At 41.7% G+C, this 26,544-nt stretch overlaps 3 protein-coding genes across 15 annotated transcripts in view; 2 read left to right on the plus strand and 1 right to left on the minus strand.

Annotated features, from left to right (window-relative positions):
• Positions 1 to 852: 852 nt before the first annotated feature.
• Positions 853 to 2,878, plus strand: ARGFX (arginine-fifty homeobox; the record flags this gene model as incomplete). The annotated part of the gene is given in 3 exon segments (XM_022579662.3): positions 853 to 1,029; positions 1,855 to 2,266; positions 2,269 to 2,878. Coding segments are annotated over 3 exon segments (747 nt in total), but the record flags the coding sequence as incomplete, so codon positions are not given.
• An 8,269-nt stretch (positions 2,879 to 11,147) lies between these two features.
• The window catches only part of HCLS1 (hematopoietic cell-specific Lyn substrate 1), a 41,316-nt gene continuing 25,919 nt past the window's right edge, over positions 11,148 to 26,544 (minus strand). Inside the window, exons 14-19 of one of the 13 annotated variants that reach the window (XM_089909987.1) lie at positions 17,941 to 26,350; positions 17,785 to 17,839; positions 16,789 to 17,184; positions 16,000 to 16,111; positions 15,830 to 15,869; positions 11,148 to 12,048 (exon numbers count right to left, since the gene is read on the minus strand). In XM_089909987.1, the coding sequence (XP_089766113.1) occupies positions 26,214 to 26,350 (137 nt within the window). In that variant the 3' untranslated portion in view covers positions 11,148 to 12,048; positions 15,830 to 15,869; positions 16,000 to 16,111; ... (1 more) ...; positions 17,785 to 17,839; positions 17,941 to 26,213. Of the gene's footprint in view, positions 12,049 to 15,670; positions 15,701 to 15,829; positions 15,870 to 15,999; positions 16,112 to 16,788; positions 26,351 to 26,544 lie in introns of all 13 variants that reach the window. The other 12 variants (XM_089909983.1, XM_089909981.1, XM_089909979.1 and 9 more) reach the window with 12 other exon arrangements.
• On the plus strand, positions 12,120 to 21,705 carry FBXO40 (F-box protein 40). Its single transcript, XM_022580787.3, has 4 exons — positions 12,120 to 12,179; positions 15,937 to 15,969; positions 16,801 to 18,768; positions 21,250 to 21,705. Exons 1-4 carry the CDS (start codon positions 12,120 to 12,122, stop codon positions 21,463 to 21,465), a joined length of 2,277 nt encoding a protein of 758 aa, XP_022436495.3. The 3' UTR covers positions 21,466 to 21,705.

Here is a 26,544-nt window from a genome sequence, read left to right on the forward strand (position 1 = left end):
TTAAATATATGTGTAAAAGTTATTTCTGTGTGTGTTCATAAGTAGCATTAGTTTTATAGTTTTGTTGGTAGTGTATATTCTTGTCTGGTTTTAGTGTTGGTGTTAGGAACTTCAAATACAGAAGTGAGGACCAAGTGAAGACTCTTCTTCCTTATACTGAAATGGGCATATAGCAGGAGAATTAGCACAACATTGCTTTGAATTCTATAACTTACTTGTTCTTTTAATGGCTATTAGTCCATTCAGTGTCTGCAGTTCTTTTTCAGCAAATTTTGGAAATTGTATTTTCTTAGAAAATTTCCTTTTTCTCTCCATTGCCATTTTTTAAAATATTCCATAATTTTTCAATTGTCTCCACATATTTAGTTATGTCTCATTTCTTATGAAACTTTTCTCAGAAGAGCAAATAGAGGTTCAGAAAGCCTGGAGAAGAAAAAACCCATTTTCTAGATGAGATAGACTAGGTTCCCGAATAAATAAATGAGAAGAGGAAACCCATTTTGAAGAGTGTGTTATATATTCAGGCACAGGGACATGAGGTTTTTTCCCAGTTTCTAAAAGAAACAAAATATGGAAAAGAAGACAAGGGAAACCACTGTCCACTCTCCTGAGGTTAGGCAGGGTAGACAGACTGGGTACAGAGAAAATTGAAGAGGTAACATTTCCTAGCAGGGACAAACTAAATTTCAGAAAACAGAGGACAGAGTGCTGTTACACAGGGCTCAGCCTCCTAGAGTCAAGACCTGGGATCTTTAGCTCCTAGATTCCAAGCCTGGTTGGGGGGAAGACATGGGAAATTCACAGTTGTGGTATTTTGGGGATCTGAGTGGGAAGGGGATTGTGTTAGTGTAACCACCTCCTCTCCATCTCTGCTCTACAGCAAAATGGAAGAAGCCTCATGAACGCACCTCATTCACACACACACAGCATGAAGAGTTGGAGGCTCTGTTTAGCTGCAATATGTTTCCAGATAAAAACCTCCAGAAAGAACTTGCTTTAAAATTCAACCTACCAGCGTCAACAATAAAGGTCTGTCTGATCCTCTGAGGTGTGCTTTGAGCCCCCATCCAAATTACATTCTACTATTCAGCCTGGAAATTCCCTCTGTAACACAATGAAGAAGTAACATTGTTACTTCATTGTAACACAATGAAGTAGTAACACTTCATTTATTGAGTACCTACTGTGTGCTAGTACTGAGCTGGGCACATTGTATATGGCGGCTTTATTATCATCCAGTTTAAAGGATGTGGAAAAGTGAGTTTCGGGAGCCAAGTGACTGGTTCAGGGAGATAATATATAGTATAACTGGAATTAGAACTCCAGAGGTACGAAAGAGCTCAAATTAGAGAAATGACTCTCATCCCGACAGACTTATTACTTAGGAACTTCTCTAGCAAAACTCTGCAATCATTTATTCACAACATTATCAACAGACAAGTAACTTCTCCAACATCTGAGTCTGCTAAGGCCCCAAATTTTTGTTAGAATATTGCTCACTGAAGAGGCCTTCTAAAATAATCCTTGAAAATCCCTTAGTTCAAATTCTCCACCTCTCCCTACATCCCTGAACTTCCTTCTCTTCTCTAGAGTTCAGGACCCTTTCTCTGAACCCCAGCACAACTTCTGAGACATACCCTCCTTTTTTTTCTTTCTTTTTCCTCTGGGGCCCAACCTTGATCCCTCATTGTTCCTATTGACTCCATTCATACCTACCTCTGCTCTCACAGAACTCAGTATCATAGTGATTTGGAGAGGACATGAGGGTTATAATCTGACTTTTTTCACCCAGGAGAAGCCTCAAACTCCTTCTCCAGTAGCAGACCATAATCTCCTCTCTTCCCCCACTCCCAGATTTGGTTCAGGAATCAGCAGTTCAAAAAGAGGAAGTAGCAGTGGCAACAAGAGCAGCAATCACTAAAGCCACCGAACCAGGTCCTTCCAGCCAAGAATGTGCCCACAGCATCAACCAGTCCTCATTCTTTTCTCCCTGCAGTTTCAGATTCTTAAAGCTCCCACTCACCTCAGCCCTTAGACCCTTTCCATTGGGCAGGGGACTCTATAATCACTGAGATTGCTACAAGTGATGTCCAAATGCAAGATCCTCCGTTGGAGAGGCTAGTGGCCTCAGTTCCTGCTTTGTACTCTGATGCCTATGACATAGCACAAATCATGGAACTGTACAGTTTTCTTGATGAGGATGAGATAGCCAGCTCTTCTTTCCATTCTCTGTATCATTATCTCTCACCGACAAAGCCCAGTTAGAATAGAGTTCCTTTCTTAGCCTCTTTGCTGATCCAGCTGTAGGTTTATCTCCTGGGCAAACCTGCTTCAGTATGACAAGCTGGAGCTTTGCAGCCTACAGTCTAAGAAACAGCCTGGAATTCCAGAACCCCTTCAGTATGGCACACTTTGGATGTTGCTGATCAAAGTACTAATAAATATCAGACAGTATTGAAAAAGGATCTTCTTGCATCTTGTACATGCTCTTTCCTTTGCCTGCTTTTAACCCAAATATCTGGCTCAGTGTTACTTGGATTTCCATGGAAATGTTGTAAAAACTAGGAGTTTCCTGCAAGTATAGCTCAGTACTACACAATCAGCCCCACAACTCTCCCTGGAGAGGCCTTCCTAGTCCCTTTGATGGCCAATGAGACTGCAAAATTCCCTCTTCCCAAAACTATCTTTGACTTTTTAAAAGGTCAGTAGCATTTAGGGGTCATCCACTTTTAATGTCAGCAGGTTTATAAACTTACATTTTCAACAGACTTTTAGAATGACAGTTAAGCTAATTTTCCAGCTATGTGATTAATGAACAAAATTAATGGCACTTCTCAAAAGCAATAATAAACACATAATAAGATAAGTACCTCTCAGTGAAAAATGTAAAGTACCTAGGAATTAACTAAGAAAATTAAGACCTCTGTACAGAAAAGTTTAAAACTTAATAATGGACATTGGAAATGTTTGAATAAAAGACATTTGAAGCCATAAAATAATCAATTTAACAGCGTTAAAATCACATAAATCATGTTCTCCAAACACAATGGAATGAAAATAGAAATCAATAGTAGAAGAAAATTCACAAATATATGGATATTAAAAAGCACACTCCTAAATAACCAATAAAGAAGAAATCAGAAGGAAAATTAGGAAATATGTGAAGATGAATGAAAACAAAAACACAATATACCAAAACTTATGGGATGAGGCTAAATCAGTGCTTAGAAAGAAACCTATAGCTGAAAAAGCCTATAGTTAAAGAATAAGCTCTCAAATCAACCTTTTTTTTTAAATAGAAGGGAAGCTGGCATAGTTATATTAATATCTATCAAATTAAACTTTAAGGCAAAACATTTTGTTGGAAGTAAAAGTATATTAGACACGGATAAAGGGAACATTTAACCTGAAAGATATAATAATTCTGAATTTGTATACATTTAACATATTCCCAAAATATATGAAGTAAAAATTAACAAAACTCTTGGGGAAACTTAACAAATACATAATCATAATAGATGATTTTATCCATAGGTCAAATGAATAAAAATTTTGTATGGGTAGAGATTTTAACTGTACAGTTAATAGGCTTGATTTAATGAAAGTATGTAGATTTCTGCATTCAGCTGGTAGAGAATACACATTCTTTTCAAGTACCTAATGACTACATATTAGACCACGAAGCAAATCTTAACAAACTCAATAACATACAAACAGCATTCTTTGATCATAAGGCAATTTAATTAGAAGAAACTCCAACCTCTCTCTCAATTTAGAAAGTAAAAAGGACATTTCTAAGTGATTAATCGAGCATGGGAGAAATTAGGTGAATAATCTGGTAGCATACATTATATAATAACAATAACTGTATCAGCATTCACTGGGGGAAAGTAATAGAGATAGTAGCAGTAGCAGGTTTGAATGTCTTGTTACCCATCACATTCTGGGTCATCAGAGAGGGATCTTGAAGGGCAAGACTGCAGACCTAGGGTAGAGACATTGGCCCTTAGGTTGTGAGGTTTTTTGCTTACTGGTTTTTTTTAAATTATGTTTTATTTTTTTAATAGTCTTTATTTTTAGAGCAGTTTTCATTTCACAGCAAAATGAGCAGAAGGTACAGAGATTTCCCATATAGCCCCTGCTCCCACATACACACAGCCTTCCCCACTATCAACAACCCACACCAGAATGGTCCATTTGTTATAACTGATGAACCTACACTGATACATCTTTATCACTTAAAGTCCATAGTTTACATTAGAGTTAGCTCTCAGTGTTGTACATTATATGGATTTTGACAAATAGGTAATTGTCATGTGTCCACCATTATAGTATCATATAGGATAGTTTCACTGCCCTAAAAATCCTCTGTCCTATTTGCTCCACCTATCCATCCCTTCCTCTCCCCTAATCTCTGGCAACCACTGATCCTTGTCTCCATAGTTTTGCTTTCAAATTAATAACTTTTCACCTTAAGAAACTAGAAAAAGAAGAGCAAAATAAATCCAAAGCAAGCAGAAGTAAGGAAATAAAGGCTAAAGTGGAAATAAATGAAATAGAGAATAGAAAAGCAATAGAGCAAACCAATGAAATCAAAGCAAGCTAGATAGAAGAAGAAGAAGAAGAAGAAGGAGAAGGAGAAGGAGAAGAAGAAGAAGAAGAAGAAGAAGAAAAAGAGGGAGAAGAGAAAGAAGAAGATGAAGGGGAGGAGAAGGGGAGGGGAGGAGGAGGAAGGGGAGGAGGGGGACAAGGGAGAAGAAGAAGAAGAATCAAATTACTAGAATCAGAAATGGGATGTAACTACCAACCTTACAGAAATAAAAAGCATTATAAATAAATATTATGAACATTTGTGTTACTTTATAATTTGTATAACAAATTAGATAACTTAGATGAAATGGGCAAATTCCTAGGAAGACACAAAATACCAAATCTGACTCAACAAGAAATAGAAATGCTGCAAATAGACCTTTAACAAGTAAAGAGATTGAGTTAGTAATTAAAAACTTTCCACAAAGAAAAGTCCAGGCCCAGGTGGCATCATTGCTAAATTCTACTAAATGTTTAAAGAATTAACAATCCTTTACAAATTCGTCTAAAAAACAAGAGAACACTTCCTAACTCATTTTGAGACCAGTATTATCCTGATACCAAAACTGGACAGCTATATGTATACAATGAGATTAATACATTCCCTCACACCACATACAAAGATAGACTCAAAATGCTTTAAAGACCTAAATGTAAAACACGAAACCATAAAACTCCTAGAAGCAAACATAGGCAAAACACTCTTTGACATAAATCATAGCAATATTTTCTTGGATCAGTCCTAAGGCAAAAGAAAAAAGAGCAAAAATAAACATATGGGACCTAATTAAATTTAAAAGCTGCTGCACAGCAGAAGAAACCATAAACAAAACAAAAAGACAATCTATGGAATGGGAGAAAATATTTGCAAATGATGTGACCAAAAAGGTGTTAATATCCAAAATATACAAACAGCTTATACAACTCAATATCAAAAAAACAAGCAACCCTGCTGAAAACTGGTCAGAAGACCTGGATAGACATTTCTCCAAAGAAGACATACAGCTGACTAACAGGCACATGAAAAGATGTTCAACACTGCTAACTATCAGAGAAATGCAAATCAAAACCACAATGAGATATCACCTCACACCTGGCAGAATGACTATCATCAAAAGTCTACAAATAACAAAGGTTGGAGAGGATGTGGGGAAAAGTGAACCCTTGAACACTGTCGGTGGTAATGTAAATTGGTGCAGTCACTATGGAAAACAATATGGAGGTTCCTCAAAAAACTAAAAATAGAACTACCATACTATCCAGCAATTCTACTCCTGGGTACATATCTGGAAAAAACAAAAACACTAATTTGAAAAGATACATGCACTCCAATGTTCATAGCAGCACTATTTACAATAGCCAAGACGTGGAAGCAACCCAAGTGCCCATCAACAGACAACTGCCTTAAGAAGATGTGGTATATATATACACAATGGAATATTACTCAGCCATAACAAAAAATGAAATACTGCCATTTGCAGCAACATGAATGGACATAGAGATTACCATACTAAGTGAAGTCAGAAGAGAAAGACAAATACCATATGATATCACTTATATGTGGAATATAACATAAATGAACATAGCTAGAAAACAAGTTAGATCCTAGAGAAATGGAAATAAAAACAAAAATAAACAAATGGGACCTAATGAAACTTAAAAGCTTTTGCACAGCAAAGGAAACCATAAACGAGACCAAAAGACAATCCTCAGAATGGGAGAAAATATTTGCAAATGAAGCAACTGACAAAGGATTAATCTCCAAAATTTACAAGCAGCTCATGCAGCTCAATATCAAAAAGCAAACAACCCAATCCAGAAATGAGCAGAAGACCTAAATAGACATTTCTCCAAAGAAGACATACAGATTGCCAACAAACACATGAAAGGATGCTCAACATCACTGATCATTAGAGAAATGCAAATCAAAACTACAATGAGGTATCACCTCGCACCAGTCAGAATGGCCATCATCAGAAAGTCTACAAATAATAAATACTGAAGAGGGTGTGGAGAAAAGGAAACCCTCTTGCACTGTTGGTGGGAATGTGAATTGGTACAGCCACTATGGAAAACAGTATGGAGTTTTCTTAAAAAACTAAAAATAGAACTACCATACGACCCAGCAATCCCACTACTGGGCATATACCCTGAGAAAACCATAATTCAAAAACAGTCATGTATCAAAATGTTCATTGCAGCTCTACTTACAATAGCCAGGACATGGAAGCAACCTAAGTGTCCATCAACAGATGAGTGGATAAAGAAGATGTGGCACATATATACAATGGAATATTACTCAGCCATAAAAAGAAATGAAATTGAGTTATTTGTAGTGAGGTGGTTGGACCTAGAGTCTGTCATACAGAGTGAAGTAAGTCAGAAAGAGAAAAACAAATACCGTATGCTAACACATATATATGGAATCTAAGAAAAAGAAAAAGAAAAAGGTCATGAAGAACCTAGGGGCAAGATGGGAATAAAGACACAGAGTAACTAGAGAATGGAATTGAGGATATGGGGAGGGGGAAGTGTAAGCTGTGACAAAGTGAGAGAGTAGTATATGGACATATATACACTACTAAATGTAAAATAGATAGCTAGTGGGAAGCAGCCGCATAGCACAGGGAGATCAGCTCGGTGGTTTGTGACCACCTAGAGGGGTAGGATAGGGAGGGTGGGAGGGAGGGAGACACAAGAGGGAAGAGATATGGGAACATATGTATATGTATAACTGATTCACTTTGTTATAAAGCAGAAACTAGCACACCATTGTAAAGCAATTATACTCCAATAAAGATGTTAAAGAAAAAAAGAAAACAAGTTAGAGATGACCACTCACTACTTTTTTTTTAAATTAATTACTTTATTTATTTGTTTATATTTAGCTGCATTGGGTCTTTGTTGCTGCACGCGGGCTTTCTCTAGTTGCAGCGAGCAGGGGCTACTCTTCGTTGTGGTGCACAGGCTTCTCATTGCGGTGGCTTCTCTTTTTGCAGGGCTCGGGCCCTAGGCGCGTGGGCTTCAGTAGTTGTGGCAAGTGGGCTCAATAGTTGTGGCTCACGGGCTCTAGAGTGCAGGCTCGGTAGTTGTGGTGCATGGTCTTAGTTGCTCCGCGGCATGTCGGATCTTCCCGGAACAGGGCTCGAACCCATGTCCCCTGCATTGGCAGGTGGATTCTCAACCACGGCGCCACCACGGAAGTCCCAACCACTCACTACGTTTTTCAATGTAGTGCTGGAAGATCTAGGCGAACAATTTACTTTCTATTCTCCGTCTTCTCATTTGTAAAATGAGAGAGTTGGACTAAGTGATAGCTAAGCCTCCTACCACCGCTAATTTTCTCAGACTGGACTTATTCTATGCCTGATTTCTGAATTACAAAATCTTCCTTTCCCAACCATCCGGGAAAGAAGAGGGCCAGGAGAGGACAGCCACTTGTCACGACAAGAAATAGGAGAAACAGGACCACATGTCACTTACACAAGTTGCTGCCTCAGCCAATGATAGGTTTAGGTGAAAAGCACTGTTATAATTAGAGCAGCAGCCTGTCCTGACTGCTCCACCAGCCACTGTGGGCACAGCTGGATCTGCCAACCACATGCACAGGACTCTGAGAGGCTGCTCGGGCCTTGAAATGATCCTTCTTACAAGGATTTTCCTTCTTCCTCAAGGGAAAGAAAACCCATTGATATAAAACCCCACTTGCCTTCAGGCTTCCCCTGCTAACTGCCACTCCAACAGAGACGGAGTGTGGACAAATACAGGAGAAAGAAAAAATCGTAAGCTGAGCCTGGTCACATTGCCCCTTGTGATATAGTTTTATTTTTAACTTCAAAACACTTGAACTATTTCTGTTGAAGGTTTTTTCTCCTTTCCCTACCTCCTCGACGAAACCGTCCTCTGCTGCAGCCAATGCACGCCGAGCCACCTCCGGCAGTCTACTTGCTCACCATCAAGGGACACAGTCAGCAGATGCTGACCCAGCCCATGCCATTAAGGTAAGCTTTTCAAACGTGGGCAGGTTCATCAAGGGGAAATTTAGAGTGGTGAACATGGAGGCAGAGGCTGACTGAGCGGCATATCACCTTTTTGCTCTGAGTAAGAGGGTTGTTAAGCAAATTAAGTTACATACGGGGGTGAAAAGGTTAGCGCTGAGAATGAGACACAGCCATAGGTAAACTCCTGCTTTGAATCTAAAATCTTAGAGCAGGAAGAGATGACCTGCTTTCTAACAGCTTAGGCTCTTTCTTCTAAAATCAACCATAGTGATAGCACATACTGGTTATGTGCTATCTCTAAGGTTACACAGTATTGATGGGGGTTCAGGGTGGCAGGGGAGGGAGGAGGTGGTGAGGAAATAGGTGGAAGGCCCAGAACCCAGGATTTCTGTTTTCTGAAGTCCAAATGTTGTGATCTTTCCCCAATCAGCATTTTCTATGTTAACTGCAAGTCATTCTCGTGTACTTTAAATTCCATCACCTGTGTCACTCTACCAGTTAATTTAGCACAGTTGTATTTACTGCGTATATTATTTAAATTCTGCCTGCAGAGTTTAAGACCTGTTTTTCTTTAACAATATTCCCTAAACATGACTCACGCCTCCCCAGCTCTCTTGAATCCAAATGCATCTATGGAATAGAAGTGAAAGTATTTTACAAGTTGAAAAATGGTATATACATGCAAACCAAAAATTATCACAAATTTGAAACTTGCAAATACAGGGGGACAAAAGTAAAATGATTAATGATACTTGAGGAGTCAAACACTTTAAAGTGTAGATAGGTTATTTCTAGCTTTGGGAATAACAGCATAGTGTTGCATGCACAAACAAATTGGCAGGGATAAGGGAGCAGTGTTTCTTTTCCTGTTTTCCTCTGGACCTCGCTTTAGTGTTATACAGTTAAAAGTTCAGCTAAGGACATCCTAGGAAGTGGCCTGTGCAGCAAAAGGGATTCTGTACACTCTGAACTTTGCACTGTACAGGCTAAAGCCACCAATGTCAAGTAAAAGAAGACCTACCACCAGACACCTTAACTCCTGTTTCCTTCTTGCCTGCCTCTGTAACCTCCAGATGCATCCCATAACTCTGCTATAGGTGTCTGGGTTATAATTAGGCCTGTTTGCTAGGCACAATCAAATGCACTGTGTATAATTGCATAACTTCATTTAATTTTGTCAGAGTTTCCATGGCACAAAGGTCTTCAAGGGGTATACCGGGTACTTTCCTAGCAAGGTGGGCATGTTAGCTTAGCAGTAACCAACCAGACCAGCTGACTCAGAGCTACTCCTAAATAATCCATCTAGTTTGCACTTTCTTGGCCAATACAAAACAGTGATTTAAAATACTGAAACTAATAATGTAAGTACAAGATGTGAGAATTAACTAGCTAATTAAATAACTAGAAAGTTTAAAGGTAGAGAGATTTCTAGTGTAGGTACAGAACTGCAGCTGGTGAGGCTGAATAGATTTGAGGGAGGATGATTTTTAGGGTATAGTGAAAAGGCTGAAATCATAGCCTGAAAGCCCAGGATTATGCGACCAGATGTGGGAACTATCCTCGGCCAACTGGTTGTGTTAAAATCTCAAGATGCAAAGGGATTACTTTAATATTTAACTTTATACATTTTCTTTCCATAGAATTAAGTATCTCCATAGCAGGGAAACAGATTAATGATGTATAATTAAAGTAACAGATTAATTGGCTGGTTAATAGGTTAACAGTTAATCTCTGTCCTTTAACTCTTGACCTTGTCACTTCCACTAAAGTTAAAGCTCAGGAATAAATAATTATGGCCAGGGCTAGCCACATGAGGAGGCAAAATAGTCACTGCATCATGTGAGGGGTGCTGGGAGGGCCCCTTGCCTAAAAATATCTCCCTGACACCAACCCTGATTGCCTACTAGCTTTATAGTGAAGAATGTTAAAACTATTTTCTGTTAATTGCATTCTCTTTTGCTTGAGTCAGTGATTTAAATATACCTGCTTTATGCCTTCTCATGACCTTGTTGGCCAGTGACACTTGGTCACCACCTCTTCCTCATTCTTCCAGGCCTTGTCCTGCTTTGCCCTTGGTACCATCTAAGCTGCCCGTATGCCCTGGGCCGTCGTCATGCAGGTAGCTCTGTGTGGCACTGTGGTTTCTACAGAATTTCTCAGTAAACTATCAAGGTGAAGTAGAAAAAAGAAAAGCATGTGAGTAGCGTCAGAGACTGTGGGAGCATAAGCAAGACACATCACTTCTCTGGGCCTCAGTTTCTCTTGTGAAAAATGAAGAGTTTAACCTAGACTCTTTCCTAGACCATTTGTTCTACCAGATCAGAAGCTGCATTTCAAAAAAGATTGCCCAGGTGATTCCTATGCACACTGAAGTTTGAGAAGCTCCAGAGCAGAGGATTTCTGGTTATCTACCTGAGCCAGATTCCTGATTCTATGACTGTAAGTGTTGAGAACAAGTTGTAACCTCCTACAAACAATTCTGGCAGCATTCAGAGTATCTGTTATAACTGGAGTCCACTGAGTCTTTTCCATTCAGTTAAGGCAACATTAACCAAATAAAGTTGAAAACATTTATTTTTCTTCCTTTAAAACAAAACAACAACAACAAAAAAACACAAATCAGCATATATCTGACATCATTACCCCTTCCTCCTAAAGGTCTCAAATTGCTCTCACAGGTGTTTCAAATGCTGCCTTCTTCAGGGTCCTGTTCAACTCCATCCAATCCAATCCTTCACTGAAGGCTGATGGAGGGCTGGGAGCCCTGTTAGCTGTACTCTCTCTCAGGGCCTCAGAAATCACTCCTGTACCCCTCCTGGGGCATTCCCACCCTCTGCTGATATTCCAGTCAGAGCTCCTTTCACAGCCTACACGCATTCCATGGGTCCCAGCACTTCTGTTCCGTTTATGCCCTTCATCAGGTCGTTCACCACTCACACCATCACAGCAACTTCCCTCGGGTTGTACCAACACCCAGAGTCAGTCGCGAGAGGAGACAAGTCTCAACTGAAACCTTCCTTTTTATTTATTTATTTATTAAATAAATAAATTTATTTACTTTTGGCTGTGTTGGGTCTTCATTGCTGCTGGCAGGCTTTCTCTAGCTGCGGCGAGCAGGGGCTACTCTTCGTTGCGGTGCGCGGGCTTCTCATTGCGGTGGCTTCTCTTGTTGCAGAGCACAGGCTCTAGTCACGCAGGCTTCAGTAGTTGTGGCTCGTGAGCCCTAGAGCACAGGCTCAGTAGTTGTGGTGCACGGGCTTAGTCGCTCTGCGGCATGTGGGATCTTCCTGGACCAGGGCTCAAACCCGTGTCCACTGCATTGGCAGGAGGATTCTTAACCACTGTGCCACCAGGGAAGTCCCTATAGTGCAGATTTTTAACCTTAAAAATCTTCCCTGCCACATCTGTATTCCCTGAAATGCAAAGGCATGGAACCTGCGCAGTCTTCTTGTTTCCTCTATTCAGAAGGGCACAGTATGGGTTGTAGTCCAGAGGAGGACCAAAAAAGAAAAAAAAATCATCATAGGCATGGAGGATCTTCCTAATGTGAAGCATCCAGCTTCTCTACAATTTGGAAAGATTATACAGGTAGACACCTTTCTGTGCCCCAACTGGGGGAAAAAAAGGCTTTTCCCTTACAGACTCCAGCCATGGGCTTGCATTCTCCCCAAATCATGGAGATGGACCACAAATGTCTCTATGGGTCTCTGATGGACACAGTGTGATGTAGCAGACAGTAGAGTTTGAAGCCAGACAAACTTAGGCTTCTTTGTGCCTCAGTGTCCTTATCAGTAAACTGGAGATGGTAATACCCACCTCTCATTATTATTGTGAGGATTAAATGAGATGTTATGTAAATGCACATGTTAAGCACTAATATTTTATTTCTCTTTCACTATGACATCCAAAATGGAGAAATCACTCCATCTTGGAAACTCAGACAGACCCCATGGAGGATAAGAATCCAGTCACTGCACAGGAACAGAAATTGGGAGAACAGGGCATCTCATGTCACAAGACAACCAATGATAAATCTAATTTGATTAAATTGAGGCAACACCAGCTGACTCCAACTTAAGGTGACCAATCAGCTGTCTAAGTTTGCCTGGGAATAAGAGGTTTCCTGGGACCTGGGACTTTCAGTGCTCAAACCAGGAGAGACCGAGGCAAACCAGGATGATTGGTTACCCTGTTTCTCCAGCAATAATTAGACTATCAACAATTTTGGATTGTCCTTTATCTCTGTGGGAAAGATTTCCCCCAGATATACAACAAAAGGTTCAGATGTGATTTTTTTATGCCCTTAGGCTATATTTGTCTTTCTCCTTTCCTCCACTGACAAATGTCTCCAAAAAGTCATCTCCACTCAGTGTCTTTCTGCTCAGCACATGCCTTCTCTCAAAGTCACTCATCTGGGGTAGCTCCAGAGCCTGGCAGAAGATCCTTAAATAGCAACATAAAGCAACAGTATCCTTGTTGCCTGCCTTCATTGCTTTTCTTTTCTCTTAAAGGAGTATTTTCAAATAACCTCAAAGAGATGGAGAGCAATAAGACTCCACCACAAATGTTCCCAGCTTCAATAACGCTGTTGCTAAGAACCATCTTTATAATGCTGAAGGATAAGAAATGATTGGCAACAAGGACCTACTGTGTAGCACAGAGAATTATACTCAGTATTTTGTAATAACCTATAAGGGAAAATAATCTTAAAAAATTGATATAGGTGTATATATAACTGAATCACTTTGCTGTACACCTGAAACTAACACAACATTGTAAATCAACTATTCTTCAATTAAAAAAAGAAGAAGGAGAAGAAGGAGAAGGAGAGGAAGAGGAAGAGGAAGAAGGGGGAGAAAAAGAAATGATTGGGCTTAGAGTTCATCACTATTGTCCCTCCAGCCAGACACGTGCCTGCTGATAGGGGCAGAGTTCTCACTACATACATTGAGTGCACAGAACTAGCCAGAGCTGCTTTGCCCTTGCTGGAAACTGGGCTCAACTTTGTGACACAACCCGGTTGGCAAATACGAAGTTGGATATTCCTGGTGCTATTAGCTTTTTTCACATAACCTTACTCCATTTGTGATCTGCCTCTTCTTCCCCATCTAGAAACCAACAGGGGACCCTGAGTCATTCAGAGTCCATTCTTGATGAATGTCTATTATGAATAGAAAGCAGATGATCACGTTCTCCCAGCCAGGGCACAGGCCCTGCCAACATTGGAGTGTGTGCTTAATAGCTTTCTCCTCTACTCCAAACAAATGCTAGATTTTGAATGGCCAAGGGTCCCACCTCACAGATGAAATGCAAATGCTCTGGCAAGGGCTCTTTGGGGACCTGCCATGAGCAGTGGCATTGTCATCCCTGTTCTTAACCTCACAGCAGCATTGGAGGCCATCACTCACCCTTTCCTTTACATCTAGCAACAATAGTCCTGACTCTCTTAGCTCACTGGTCTCTCCTTCTCTGGCTCTGCTGCTTCTTATTGTCCCGAAAGTGGTCATACTTAGCCTTGTACTTCATGGCTCAGATTTCTATTCTGTGTTCTCACTTCCCCAGTTATGGCTTCCTCTTACTTTTAAGTGGATAATTCTCAAGTCTGAATCTCTACATTCTAACCCCTCATCTTCCCACCCACATGATCTGTCATCACCTAAAGCAACTTGTATTACACTCGCTGGACCCATTTTTCTTCCCAAAACAGTTCCCTTCTTAGACCTCTATTTTTCTCAGAATTACACCCAACATTCTCTCTTCTTAGTTCACCTTCTTGGCATCACCTTTGACTCTTCTTCTTCCCCCATCTCCAGCCAGAAGCAAAAATGTTAGTTGATCCTCCCTTGTAATGTCTCCTGTCTGTCTCATCTTGCCTGTTTCTATTGTCATCAGTCTCACAATCTCAGCCTCCGTCATGTTCTCTACATAGCAGTTTCTAACGCTAGGTCTTTCCACTCCATTCTTCCACTACTACTGGTTAACACCCCAATTACAATGGTAAATGGTTCCTTACTGAGTACCAAATAATTCTAGATGCTTGAGCCTAACATTTATGAATTTCTATAAGTCCATAATGGGCTTTTCCCCCCCAGGAGTGATCTGGAATATGGCAGGAGCCTACCTGAATGTTCAATTGTATGTTAAAAGATCAAGTAGCTAGACTCTTGCATCCAAAAGATGTGCTCTTTGCCTGATCCTATTCTGCTCCATCTCAGTCCTACCCTCACAGCTTTTCCACTCTGCTCAGCTCCCTCTCTGTCTGATTAATCTTCTAGTTAACCCTGAAGCTACTGATGGTCAGGCTGACTATTAGGGTATGAGGTATCCCTCTATAGCCTAAGAGGGATTCTGGCGTGATCCCTCTTCCACACTTATAGTGCATGAGTCAGATGGGGAATGTGTTAAGAATGTAAATTCCAGGATACACCCTTCGCTCAGGTCAGGGGTGCAGCCAGCATCTATAGCAGTGTTGTCCAATAGAGTAGCTACTGAACACTTGAAGTGTAGCTAATATGACTTGAGGAACTGAATTATTAATTCTAGTTCATTTTGATTAATTTAAATAGCCACATGTGGCTACCATATTGAACAGTGGGGATCTATACATTTAACAAGAATCACAGCTGATTCTAATGAACAATAGTGTTTAAAGCCACTTTAACAAGCAGTCCGGGTGACCCTTATGCTCACTTACTGGTACATAGTAGGTAATCAAAAATGTTTGTTGAATGAATGGATGAACAAATGAATACATGAATGAACTAGCATACAATTTCCTTGAGATTTAAGGCTGTCTCTTCTAAAAAAGAAAAGTTGAGGGGGATTTTCCAGAGGAAAAGAGGCTAAAAAGATTTAACACGCAAATGTAATAAATTAACCTTAAAGGGATCCTCAGTTCAAAACTGAGTTGTTTTTTAAAAAGTACGGAAGATATTTTGGAGATAATTGGGAAAATTTGAATATAGACAGCATGTTACATGATATTAGAAAATTATTTTTAGTTTTCTTAGGTGAGATAATGTTACTGTAGTTACAAAAAAATGTCTTTATTCTTAGAAAATACATGCTGAAGTACTTACAGATGAAGTGTCATGACATCAGCAACTTATCTTCAAGTGGTTTGGCAAAAAATGTGTGTGTGTGTTGAGAGAGAGAGAAAGTGAAAGGGGCAAAATGTTAACAATTGTTGTATCTAGGTAGAGTATATTTGACTGCAAAATATGGGCCAGGACACTTACCTCCAGGGTGGTGGAAGAATACATGAAGTCTCTTTGGCCCCTTTTAAAACAGATAAAATACTTTTCTTACTAATCATTCATACTTGTATATTTATATTTTCCCCTAGAGTTACAAAGCAAGAAGAAATTTGGAAGCTATGGTAAGTACCAGGTGCTTATTGGAACTTTACCTTTCACAGGTCCAGGTCTGGCTTCATTTAGCCTGTAGCCCAAGCATCTGGCAGATTTATCCTTTTGGTCTGATGATATATATTGGCCGAACCATAGACGCTAGAGCAGAACCTAGAAGAAACCGACACAGAATAGGGGGAAATCATAGACCTGAGAAAGATCTGTGAGCAAAGATTTTTAGTAAAACTTTACATATGAAAAAGCAAAAAATCCAGGTATAACCTAAATGGCTAACAATTCCTTCATTCAGCAAATATTACTGAGTGCTTACAATGGTCCAGGCCCTGTGACAGGTGCTGGGGACCAAGATGTGAACAAAATCAGACATGCCCCATGTCCTCCCAGCATACCCCCTAGTGGTAGTTGGTTAAATGAATGACAGAACACTCATTCTGGAATGTTACACTGCCATTATGAAGAAAGTTTGCAAAGAAAAATTAATAAAACAGCCTAGACATGTCATAATAGCAAGTTAAAGCAGAATGCAAAATTGTATTCATAGTATTAACTGTGTCATATAAATCCTCCACAACCCACAACTCAAAAATAGCAATTGTCACCCTTGTAGCCCATTACTTTCACCTTTGTTTTTTTTCTATTCTCAACACAGCTAATACATAGAATAAACTATTGGGAAATAAAGAGAAGAGTATTGATAGCTGTTATTTCTAGGTTGTGTGGGATTATGAGTATTTTTGCTTTCTTCTTATGATTTTCTATATTTTTCAAGATTCCTACAATAAACATGAATAAACAGGAAATAAGTCAATTAAAACTTAAACACTCACAGACACGCATAGAGCTTCTCTTCCAGCAGTCATTTGTTTTCTCTTTCCCCTTGCCTTTGGTGTCTCCAGCGTAGGGCGTGCAGGCCTCCACCAGGGCAGCACAGGCACTGTGACAGATGCTTCAACCGTCACTGCCACATGCCTATGGAGCCTGGTGTCTCCTGCCTGGTGATAAACTGCCACCTGTCCTGCGGTGCTACCTTCCACATGTGCAAAGAGGCAGAGCACGAGCTCCTGTGCCCTTTAGAGCAGGTTCCGTGCCTCAACTCCGAATATGGCTGCCCCCTTTCCATTTCCCGTCACAAGCTGGCCAAGCACCTGCAAGTGTGCCCCGCCAGCGTGGTCTGCTGCTCCATGGAGTGGAACCGCTGGCCAAACATGGACTCTGAAACAGCCCTTCACGAGAACATCATGAAAGAGACCCCCAATGAGGAGTGCTTGGACACAGCCCTGGCCCTCCAAGACCAGAAGGTCCTCTTTAGATCTCTGAAAATGGTAGAACTTTTCCCAGAAACTAGAGAATCCATGGAAGAGGAACCTACCATGAATGGTGAAGCCAGTTGGAAGGAAATGGAAGGAGCGGTGGGTGGGGCAGATGCTGGTTTGGTAACAAGCGGCTCTCTGTCAACCACCAATGGAGAGGTGGCAGAGCTGAGTCCAGAAGAACGAGAGGTATTAGCCAAAACCAAAGAAGGGATGGACCTAGCCAAGTTTGACAAGTGGGAAAATATGTTCAGCAAAGAGCATGCGGCGTCTGCTTTAACGAGCTCATCAGTGAGCAGTGAGAGCAAGAGCAGGGATGGCCCAGAGAAAGAACAGATTTCCAGCAGCAACAACATGGTAGAAAAGAGCGCTGCCAAAGGGAAGGAAACACAGGAAGACCAGAAGCAGCAGGACTTTCATGAAGCCATAGAAAAGTCAGGGCTTGCCCCTTGGCAGGATGGTGTTCTGGAAAGACTGAAAACAGCCATGGATGCAAAGGACTATAATATGTACCTGGTGCACAATGGGAGGATGCTTATTCACTTTGGTCAGATGCCTGCTTGTACACCTAAAGAGAGAGACTTTGTTTATGGCAAACTCGAGGCTCAGGAAGTGAAGACTGTTTACACCTTCAAAGTTCCCATGAGCTACTGTGGGAAGCGGGCTCACCTCAGAGACACCTTGTTGAGTAGTAGGCCAAGTGAACACAAGGCAGTAGATACTTTGGATTTAGGGATCACTGTGGAGGACCTCCCCAAATCAGATCTCATCAAGACCACCCTGCTGTGTGCTCTGGAAAGAGAACTCAAAGGTCATGTCATCTCTGAGTCCAGGAGCATTGATGGGCTGTTCATGGATTTTGCTACACAGACATACAGTTTTGAGCCAGAACAATTTTCCTCCAGGACGGTGCTGGCTGACCTTCTAACCACTGCTAATCTGAATGGGCTCCATATGGAGCTCCACAGTGAGTGTGTGACCAGGAGACACAACAAGAGCAGTTCTGCCTTTACTTTCACTTGCAACAAATTCTTCAGGAGGGATGAATTTCCCCTACATTTCAAGAATGTCCACACAGACATTCAGTCATGTCTCAATGGTTGGTTCCAGCACCGATGCCCCCTTGCCTACTTGGGATGTACCTTTATTCAAAACCATTTCTGTCCCCCAGGGAAAAAGGCAAAAGTAATCTATAGTCAGGAGCTCAAGACCTTTGCCATCAAGCCGGAGGTTGCTTCAGAGCTGAGTGAGGGAGGGAACAACCATCTCTCAGGCCGTGAAGGAAAAACCCAGAATTCTCTAACCAGCCTGCCCCTGGAGGTTTTGCAGTACATTGCTGGGTTCTTAGACAGCATCAGCCTAGCCCAGCTCTCCCAGGTGTCCGTGCTGACGAGGAATATCTGTGCCACTTTGTTACAAGAGAGAGGGATGGTCCTCCTGCAGTGGAAGAAGAAGAGGTATTCCCATGGAGGCACCTCGTGGAGAGTTCACAGAAAGGCAAGTAAATAGTCATTCACTTATTCATTCATTCAATAAGTATTTACTAAGGGCCTTCTGTGCACCAAGCCGTGTGCTAGGCACTGAGATTGTACTAGGTTACCGGGAATAAAACACAGTCTATGAACTCAAGGAGGTCAGCATAGTAGAGGAGACAGACCCATAAATATAAAAATGGCAATACAAATGGTAATGCCTATTTATGTATGTGTCCTGCATGTCTTCCGTTTGCTCACACGATCCATTCTCCATCGTGATCTGTCCCCCAGGAGGCTGATCTTTACAGACTAGCTTAACCAGCTCCCCTGCCCTCCAGCTTCCAGTTGGGCTAATCTAACGGGAGTGTATCAGCAGGAGATGGTCAGGAGGGAGAAGAGTGAGGTTGACATGGCTATTCTTCTGGCTTCCTTCCTGCATGCATTCTCCCCTCCATGACATTTTGCACTGGCCATGTCCCTCCAACTGTATCTGATATCTGATAGGTTACCGATTCTGGGTTCCATTGACTTCCTTCCTCCCTTTCAGGCCCAGGGTAGTAACACTCTAGATTGTTACTAGCCTGGGTTTTCTATACCCTGCCCACACATTTGTATATCATTCCTTTATAAAATTCTCTTCAGATTACCCAGTTTGAGTGTGCCATCTGTTTTCTGCCTGGACTCCAACTGATACAATATGCCAACAAATTCTCCTCAGCCCTATGTCAACTAATTTATTTACAAACAAGTTTTGCCCCTGTTGAATTCATTTTGAAATTCTAAAATAATTTGGTCCACTGATTTCCCCTGGTTCAAATGCTTATTTAATTTTTTTTTAAAAACTCTGCTGTATAGATCAAAGAATCTTTCCCTTTGGAAAAACCTCATCCCCCTTTCCCAATCAGGTTAGGCTTGCTTAACTGTATAAGTTCTATTGGCTTGTACTCTATAGAAGTGAAACTCCCAATTCGTCATATCCAAGGTGCCATAGCACCATAGCATCCTTTCTTATGGTACATATATTGGTAATGTGAATCACAAATTTATGATGCCCATTTAGGTCAATAATTCCAAAATCTCACTGTTGAGTCTCTTCCCAGTATGTGGGTATATGCAAACTGGTATTGGGGAGTTAGGAGATGTTTACATCTATTTTTATTATGTCTAAAACATCTTGCATATTTTCTATTATTTATTCCCTGAGCAGTCTTCTTCAAAAAATAATTATCAGACTCTCCCTCATGAATTCATGCTTGAATCCATGCCTGCAATCCATGTGTTAGGTAATGACTGCCAACCAACCATGTGTTAGGCATAAACGTGAATAAGACTAAGACCCTGCCTTTGGGAATTGTATTGCCAAGATACAATGTATCATTTAGAACTACCTAATATCTTCCTCTGTAAAATCAAATGCAAATAATTTAAGTTACATACTAGAAATTTCATTATTTTTTGGCTCACATTTTTTCCCAATTCAGTGATTGCTGACCACTCTTAAATATCATTTGGGACAAACTAATTTCCTTGCAGAAAGGAAGAAAGAGAGTTTAGTTGGAACTAAAGAATGCTTATATTAAAATGGCCTTTTAAAGTACAAAGGGAAATAGTTCCAAGATCACAGGATACACTTTTCTTATATAGTAACAATGACAAGAAACTGAGGGTGAAATGATCAGGTTGAAGGATATCAGATTATGCCTATCCTCATAGGCAGATTTTAAAACTAGTGGCTTTGCCACCACATCCTAGGTGGAAAGGCCCACAGGGATTTGAGTGCCAGACTTCTAGATTTCTCCTAAGGTTTCTGTTCTACTGAGACTCTTATTAGTTAACATACTAATTTAGTTTTAGTTTTAAGCAATAGAAAACCAACTTAACATGAAAAACAATAAAGGGAATTTATTGGCCCATATAACTGAAGAGTGCAAAGGTGATGGCTTCAGGTATGGCTTGATCTAGCAGCTCAAAATGCCCCCAAATGACCTTTTTACTCTCTATTTCTTATCTCTACTTCCTCGCTTGTGGCTCCACTCTAAGACACAGTTCTCCCTTCGTGGTCCCTGGTGGCTGCCAGAAGCTCCTAAGACTGTAGCTTCCAAGTTCAAGCACAGAGGGGAAAAGAGAATCTGCTTCTTGGTATCACAAACAAAGTTTCTGGAGTAGAGTCTCATTGGCACTGGTTGTCCTGATTTGAACCATATGTCTATTCTAGAACTAACCACTGTTCCTGGGGAGGTGGGGGATGGGGGAAGGGTATATGTCAATAAGCAGGTTGGTGTTAGTCATTTCCAATCAACACATGGCTGGCTGGGATGATTATCAGTTGCAAGGGGGAACTAGGAATTGGATGCTGGAGAAAGGACTAACAAATGTATGCTGCGGCCACTAAATGCTCTCAGGAATCTAAGAACAGAAAGGCATTTCCCCACACTGTTCAAACAAAGCTGGCCTGAGGGTAACACCCCAGTGTTTACTTTGGAACTTCTCTCTTTCCTCATAGATCTGGCAATTCAGCAGCCTCTTCTCCAAAGTCAAGGGCTGGGAGTTTAATGAAGTTGCCTCCATGTCTGAGCACCTGAAGTCCTGTCCTTTCAACGTTGTAGAACACAAGACTGACCCGATTCTTTTGACCAGCATGTGTCAGCCCCGTGAGCAGGCCTCAGAGACTTTAGTCACCACCTTTAATGCCAGACCAAGAGGAAGACACACCTACTGAAGGCTCAGAAGCCACCCTTCTTGGATTCCCACTCAGGGTTACTGAAAGTTCGACAGAGTTTGGTTTTGAGGACTTCCTTCTGTAAACTGCAAATGTGCTTATCTGGGTGTTTTGGAACATGCAATGTCCTTCAAAACCTGAGCAGCTGCACAAGGCCAAAGAATTTCCTAAGCCATGGCTTGTATAACTGCTATAGTGCCATACTGATAACTTATTTCCTCCCTCCCCCCACACTCTTTTTCTAAAATAAATCAGTCTGTGAAGTATTTTAAATAGGTGACTTGAGGCCATTTGGAAGATGAGATGAGAGAGCCGTGAAATTCCATAACCAGCACAGGCCTGTGCTTTTGTGGAGAGCTTTTCAGTTTATAAGCACTTGTAATGATATGGAGCAGGCAATGTAGGGATGGGGACTGACATGCCTCCCAGGGCACCCAGGGTGAAGGGCACAGTTTGAAGTTTCTGGAGCTGGGGTTGTCCTGACAGCCAAGTCCAGGGCTTTTTTTAGTTGCCCCACTGCCTCTAAGCCCAGACAGTCCAAACAGCCCGAAAGAATAGAGACCTAGGCTAAGCACAACAGCCTCGAGGACACCAAAGGCCAAAGGATGAGAGGTAGAAATGAGGTCCTAGAATGAGATTGTTGTGTAGAATCTTGGCAACATATAGAAGGACAGCCTTGAAAAATGAAGAAGAATCCAGAGGAGATATTATATTTATGGAGAAAATTAGGACCAAAAGCCAGAGCCTACTTTCAAACATTTTAATAGTGGCTTGAGAGTCAAGGTTCTTTTCCTCTGAAAATTATATTCTCAGTCTGGATTAGGGAGAGCACAGGCACGGGCCAGCACCACCCTGGGCTAAGTGAAATGATCACAAGACACTAACACCAACTTCAGTGTCATGTCAGAATGCACAGGGTAGCCCAAGGAGACCTCGCATTTGGAAAAGTCCAGACGAGGCCCACTGCAGCTCCTGTGGTACCAGTCGCCAGGTCCTAGACATCACTTGAGTACCCCATCGGGATTCTTGAGAAGGAAGACATCTGAACCTAGTGATTCCCTATAATTGCTCCTACCTATTGCTGGCCATGACTGCATTCTGTCAAAAGTGCGTGACACTTCTGGGTTTTGGTAACAAATAGTTAAAACTTATGAGAACACAAGTAAGATAAAACTACACAATAGAAGCTGGCATCCCTTAAAGCAGGGTTTCATGGAACTACTGACATTTTAGACTGGATAATTCTTTGTCATAAGGGACTGCCCTATGTGTTATAGGATGTTTAGCAACACCCTTGACCTCTATCCAATAGATACTAGTAGCACCGCTACAGCTATAACAACCAAAAATGTCTCCAGACATTGCTAAAAATCCTCTGGGAGCAAGATCGCTCCTGGTTGAGAACAACTGCCCTAAAGAACGACATGCTGATGGCAGTAAATTAGGATAAGCTTTTTAGTACAGCAAATTCTTATCTCACATAGTTATCTACAATGGTCATGATTTCATGCAGCTCTTCTTTCTTTACCAAATAGGTTTTAGACACATGATGATTTTAAGTTGGGAACCAAATGGAGATGGTTTGCTTGGTGTGGCTTCACGTCCCTGGGTCACAGTGCAAAAAGTATATCCTATCAGCTCTCCAGGTATAGCTGAAGCCAGGAAGGCTGAGCTATTTATCTTAACCCTAACCCTAACCCTCACCCTAGCCCTAGCCCTAACCCTAACCCTCTCTCTTTAATTGATGCCATTTTCCTAGCAGTCCTCAGCAAGTGAGAAAGAAGGGAAAAGGAGGATGGGCATTGTGGGGGAGCAGAGAACAAAGAATTTAACCAACAACAACAATAAACAGTCTAGTCAATATGAATGTTTGTTATTGCCTGGGTTCCCCTCTGAACATGGTTCAGAGCTGGTATAGATGAAGTAGATGACACCCCTGAGAAGAGTCAAGAAGGCATTAAAGCAAATCCCAGAGTAGAAGTATGCTCATCTTCCATTATAATGTGCCACTTGGTACTACTGAGTAACGTAACTCTATTTTTCCTAATCCTTATTGTTTGGTTTATATTTCACATTTGTATATAAGGTGCCATTTTCTAAAAAATATAACTAGAACATGAGCTAAGATTTTATTCAGTGAAGATGAATAACTGCGACAGCTAAGCAGTGAAGTGGGAGAAAAGGAACTGATCCAGGGTTCAGTTCCATGTGTTTTGAATCTAGTCCTTCCTATATGGAGGAAGAAAGTTCTGAAAATCCATTTTGGGTTTCTTATTTTATTAGAAAAAGAAAGCAAGGGGAGCTGTAGACTAAGGGAGGTGAAAATCCGGGGCTAACATGAGCTGCAAGAGAAGTATAGAGAAAGGAAGAGAGCAGAGGGCTCTTCCTTGACATTCTGGGCAGCCCAGGGTGCAGGAGGGCATTCAGGAGACTAACCGCACTGCTCTGTGGGCCCCACCCTTCCAGGCACGCTTTACTTTCCCAGCTGCTGCCTTCAGCACAATACTGAGCTGATCAACATCATCAAACACATTTTACAAGGTATCTAATTGTATATGTCGCAGGAAACCAGAGTATTGCAGGTATCCGCTGGCCTACACAATCAAGCACATCTTATGGTGAGAGGGCAACTGGAGAAAAAGGGAAGCCTTTTAGAGAGATGGTGGATTAGACAGATGATTTGATTAGTGGGATGAAGCTGTAGTGAGCAGCGTGAGCAGCAAGCATCACCTGAGAGAGGCAAGACAGCTAGACACGGCTTCAGATTAAGAAGCAGCTAAGGAGAGTGAAAGGGGACTGTGGACCCAAGAATAGGAGCCTGGACAGGGAGGTGTCTGCGAGCAGAGCCCTTGAAGAGAATCACCGCCAAGAAAGTCAGTCCAAGTAGAGATCAGCCAAATGTGGAGGGCGAGGTCTATAGAACTGAGGCAGAAAGGACTTTATTGCCTTAATAATATAAGGATCTGGAAAAGAAGTTTCTGTCTTATAATGAAGGGAAAAGTGAAAAGCAAGGTGGAACTTGGATGTAAGAATAAAACCACTGCAAAAGTCTGATCTATGTGTGATGTCAGATCAAACTGAAGTGAAGAATGAGATTGTGTATATCTAGTATGACTTACCTCTATGCACTGGAAACCCCAATGTCTCTATAGGCAGAAATAAAAGCTGCTTTTCACTCTGAAAGTCTAACTGGGTGAATCTTATAAGTGAGGTGTAGAGACAGATGTGTGATTCACTGGCATAGAAGTCGCTGTGGAAACAAAGGAGTGTGTGTCTTGAAGAAAAGCCAAGGAATGAGCCTGAGGGATGCAGTGCTCTAAGCACATGGACAGCTCACCACTGAACTTTTAAGGACTTTTATAAAGTCCTGCAGCAACTATGGGTCTCAGACACCAATCCTAGCTCTTCCTTGATCCCACTGTCTTCTCCATCTTTGAAAGCTGAATCCAACTTCAGATACCGGTTATAGCACAGACTTCTATTTTCCACCAATCAAAGATCCCCTATACCAAATCCCTGACTTTCATTTCGATTTGATTTTGGTTTTGCCTAGGATCTCCTATTCTGGACCTTGCCAAGCCCAATGGCCTGGGGGTTAGAATAAACTCACCGTGTCCTGGCCTTTCATTCTCCCTCATCCCCATACTTTGCTTGGTGATTTGCTTTTTGCCTATCACTGGCCGTCCAAAGGTCCTCACTTCTTCTCCTATCAGCAGCCTCAGCTCTGGACCACACAGAAACTTTATGAGCTTCCTCAATCTACCTTCTTACATGACCATCGATTTCATTCATCCAGCTACAAGGAAGCCTAGACTTTCTCTAGCAGAGGCCACTCTCACTCTAAATCCTCTTAACACCTCATTGTTTCTTTAGTTTTAGTCTTTTTCTCTTGGCTAAATCTTTTCCTCCTTTCTTTCCCCTAATTTGTGCTTTTGCCTCAAGAATCATTATGCACGAAAAGAGTGTAGTCATTACTCCCAGGCAGAAAGCAGCTGGCCTCTCACAACTGCTGAAGCCAGCAGAAGTTGAACTGTCTTATCATGGACCCTTCCTGGCCCCTGTTCCCCTACCTTACTGCCATTCCCCAGGCCCATCTTGTTTTGGACTGGGTATCAGTAGAGTCTAAGGAAAGGGCACGGCCCTTGACATCCAGGGTGCAGAGTGATGGGCAGTGGAGGAGGGAGTTTTCTGGATATCCCTGAAAGATGGGAGGAGAATTGGAGCCATGAGAGTCAGGACCATTGAGGGCTGCATTAAAAAGTACTATTTACCTCAGAATAGAGGTGAGTCATGGTCCCGCTTTATTTCCACTTTAGGACTGAGCAGAGAAAAGATTCAGAGATATTTCTGCAGAGAAGGAAAGTGAGCAAACAGCACAACCAGGAAATATAAACATACCTTCCCAGGTAAGCAAACTAGGAAGCTCAGAGTTCACAAACAAAGGAAGATAGAGTGGGGGGTGGGTGGGTGTCAGAGGGGGGATTCATGGGGAAGGAGGCAGGACACAAGATAAACATCCCTGAGATCATCTAGGGTATCCAGGATAGACAGGACACCGAGGAGAAGGAGACCTCCTTCCTCATGCTGTCTCTGCCCCAAACCCTAATGGAGAGGGAGAGACAAGTCTGTCTAGAGGTTCAGGCAAGTCATGACATCCTGTCAGACACTTGCAGCAGAAATGGAAAGCGGGTGGAGGCAGAGCCACTTGGGACAAGGGAAGTCACAGTGCAGAAGACAGACAGCCACAGTTACTGGAGGAGCGTGACATAATTTGCAGGGAAGAGTCCAAAGTGGCCGTGGCAACGTCCCCGCCACCAGCCCTCATCCACCATCTCAATGTCAGTGATGATGTCATCTGGGTCAAAGGAAATCTCATCACTTCCCTCTGGGGAGAAAATTGACAGGATATTAGGATGGTCAGGCAGGAATCCCTCCACCCTTGTGTCCCCTTTAAACCTCAGGAAGGGAAATAGGCCTGTTCTTGATACCAAGTCTGGGCCCTATCCTGACCCCCAGAATCCATCCCCGTTCTCATGTATCAAGGGCCTCCAGGCACCAGACCCCTCAGGCCGCTCCCAA

The sequence above is a fragment of the Delphinapterus leucas genome, chromosome 4 (genome assembly GCF_059928025.1).
Source record: "Delphinapterus leucas isolate spDelLeu-1000000601 "Yukka" chromosome 4, BTC_Dleu_Yukka2, whole genome shotgun sequence".
NCBI lineage: Eukaryota > Metazoa > Chordata > Mammalia > Artiodactyla > Monodontidae > Delphinapterus > Delphinapterus leucas.

Excerpts from the sequence above, each read along its gene's own strand:
- FBXO40 (XM_022580787.3), top strand. The coding sequence starts at position 12,120 with ATGGAGGATCTTCCTAATGTGAAGCATCCAGCTTCTCTACAATTTGGA. Across the intron at positions 12,180-15,936 it reads AATTTGGAAAGATTATACAG|AGTTACAAAGCAAGAAGAAA; the intron begins GTAGACACCTTT and ends ATTTTCCCCTAG. Across the intron at positions 18,769-21,249 it reads CGTGGAGAGTTCACAGAAAG|ATCTGGCAATTCAGCAGCCT; the intron begins GCAAGTAAATAG and ends CTTTCCTCATAG.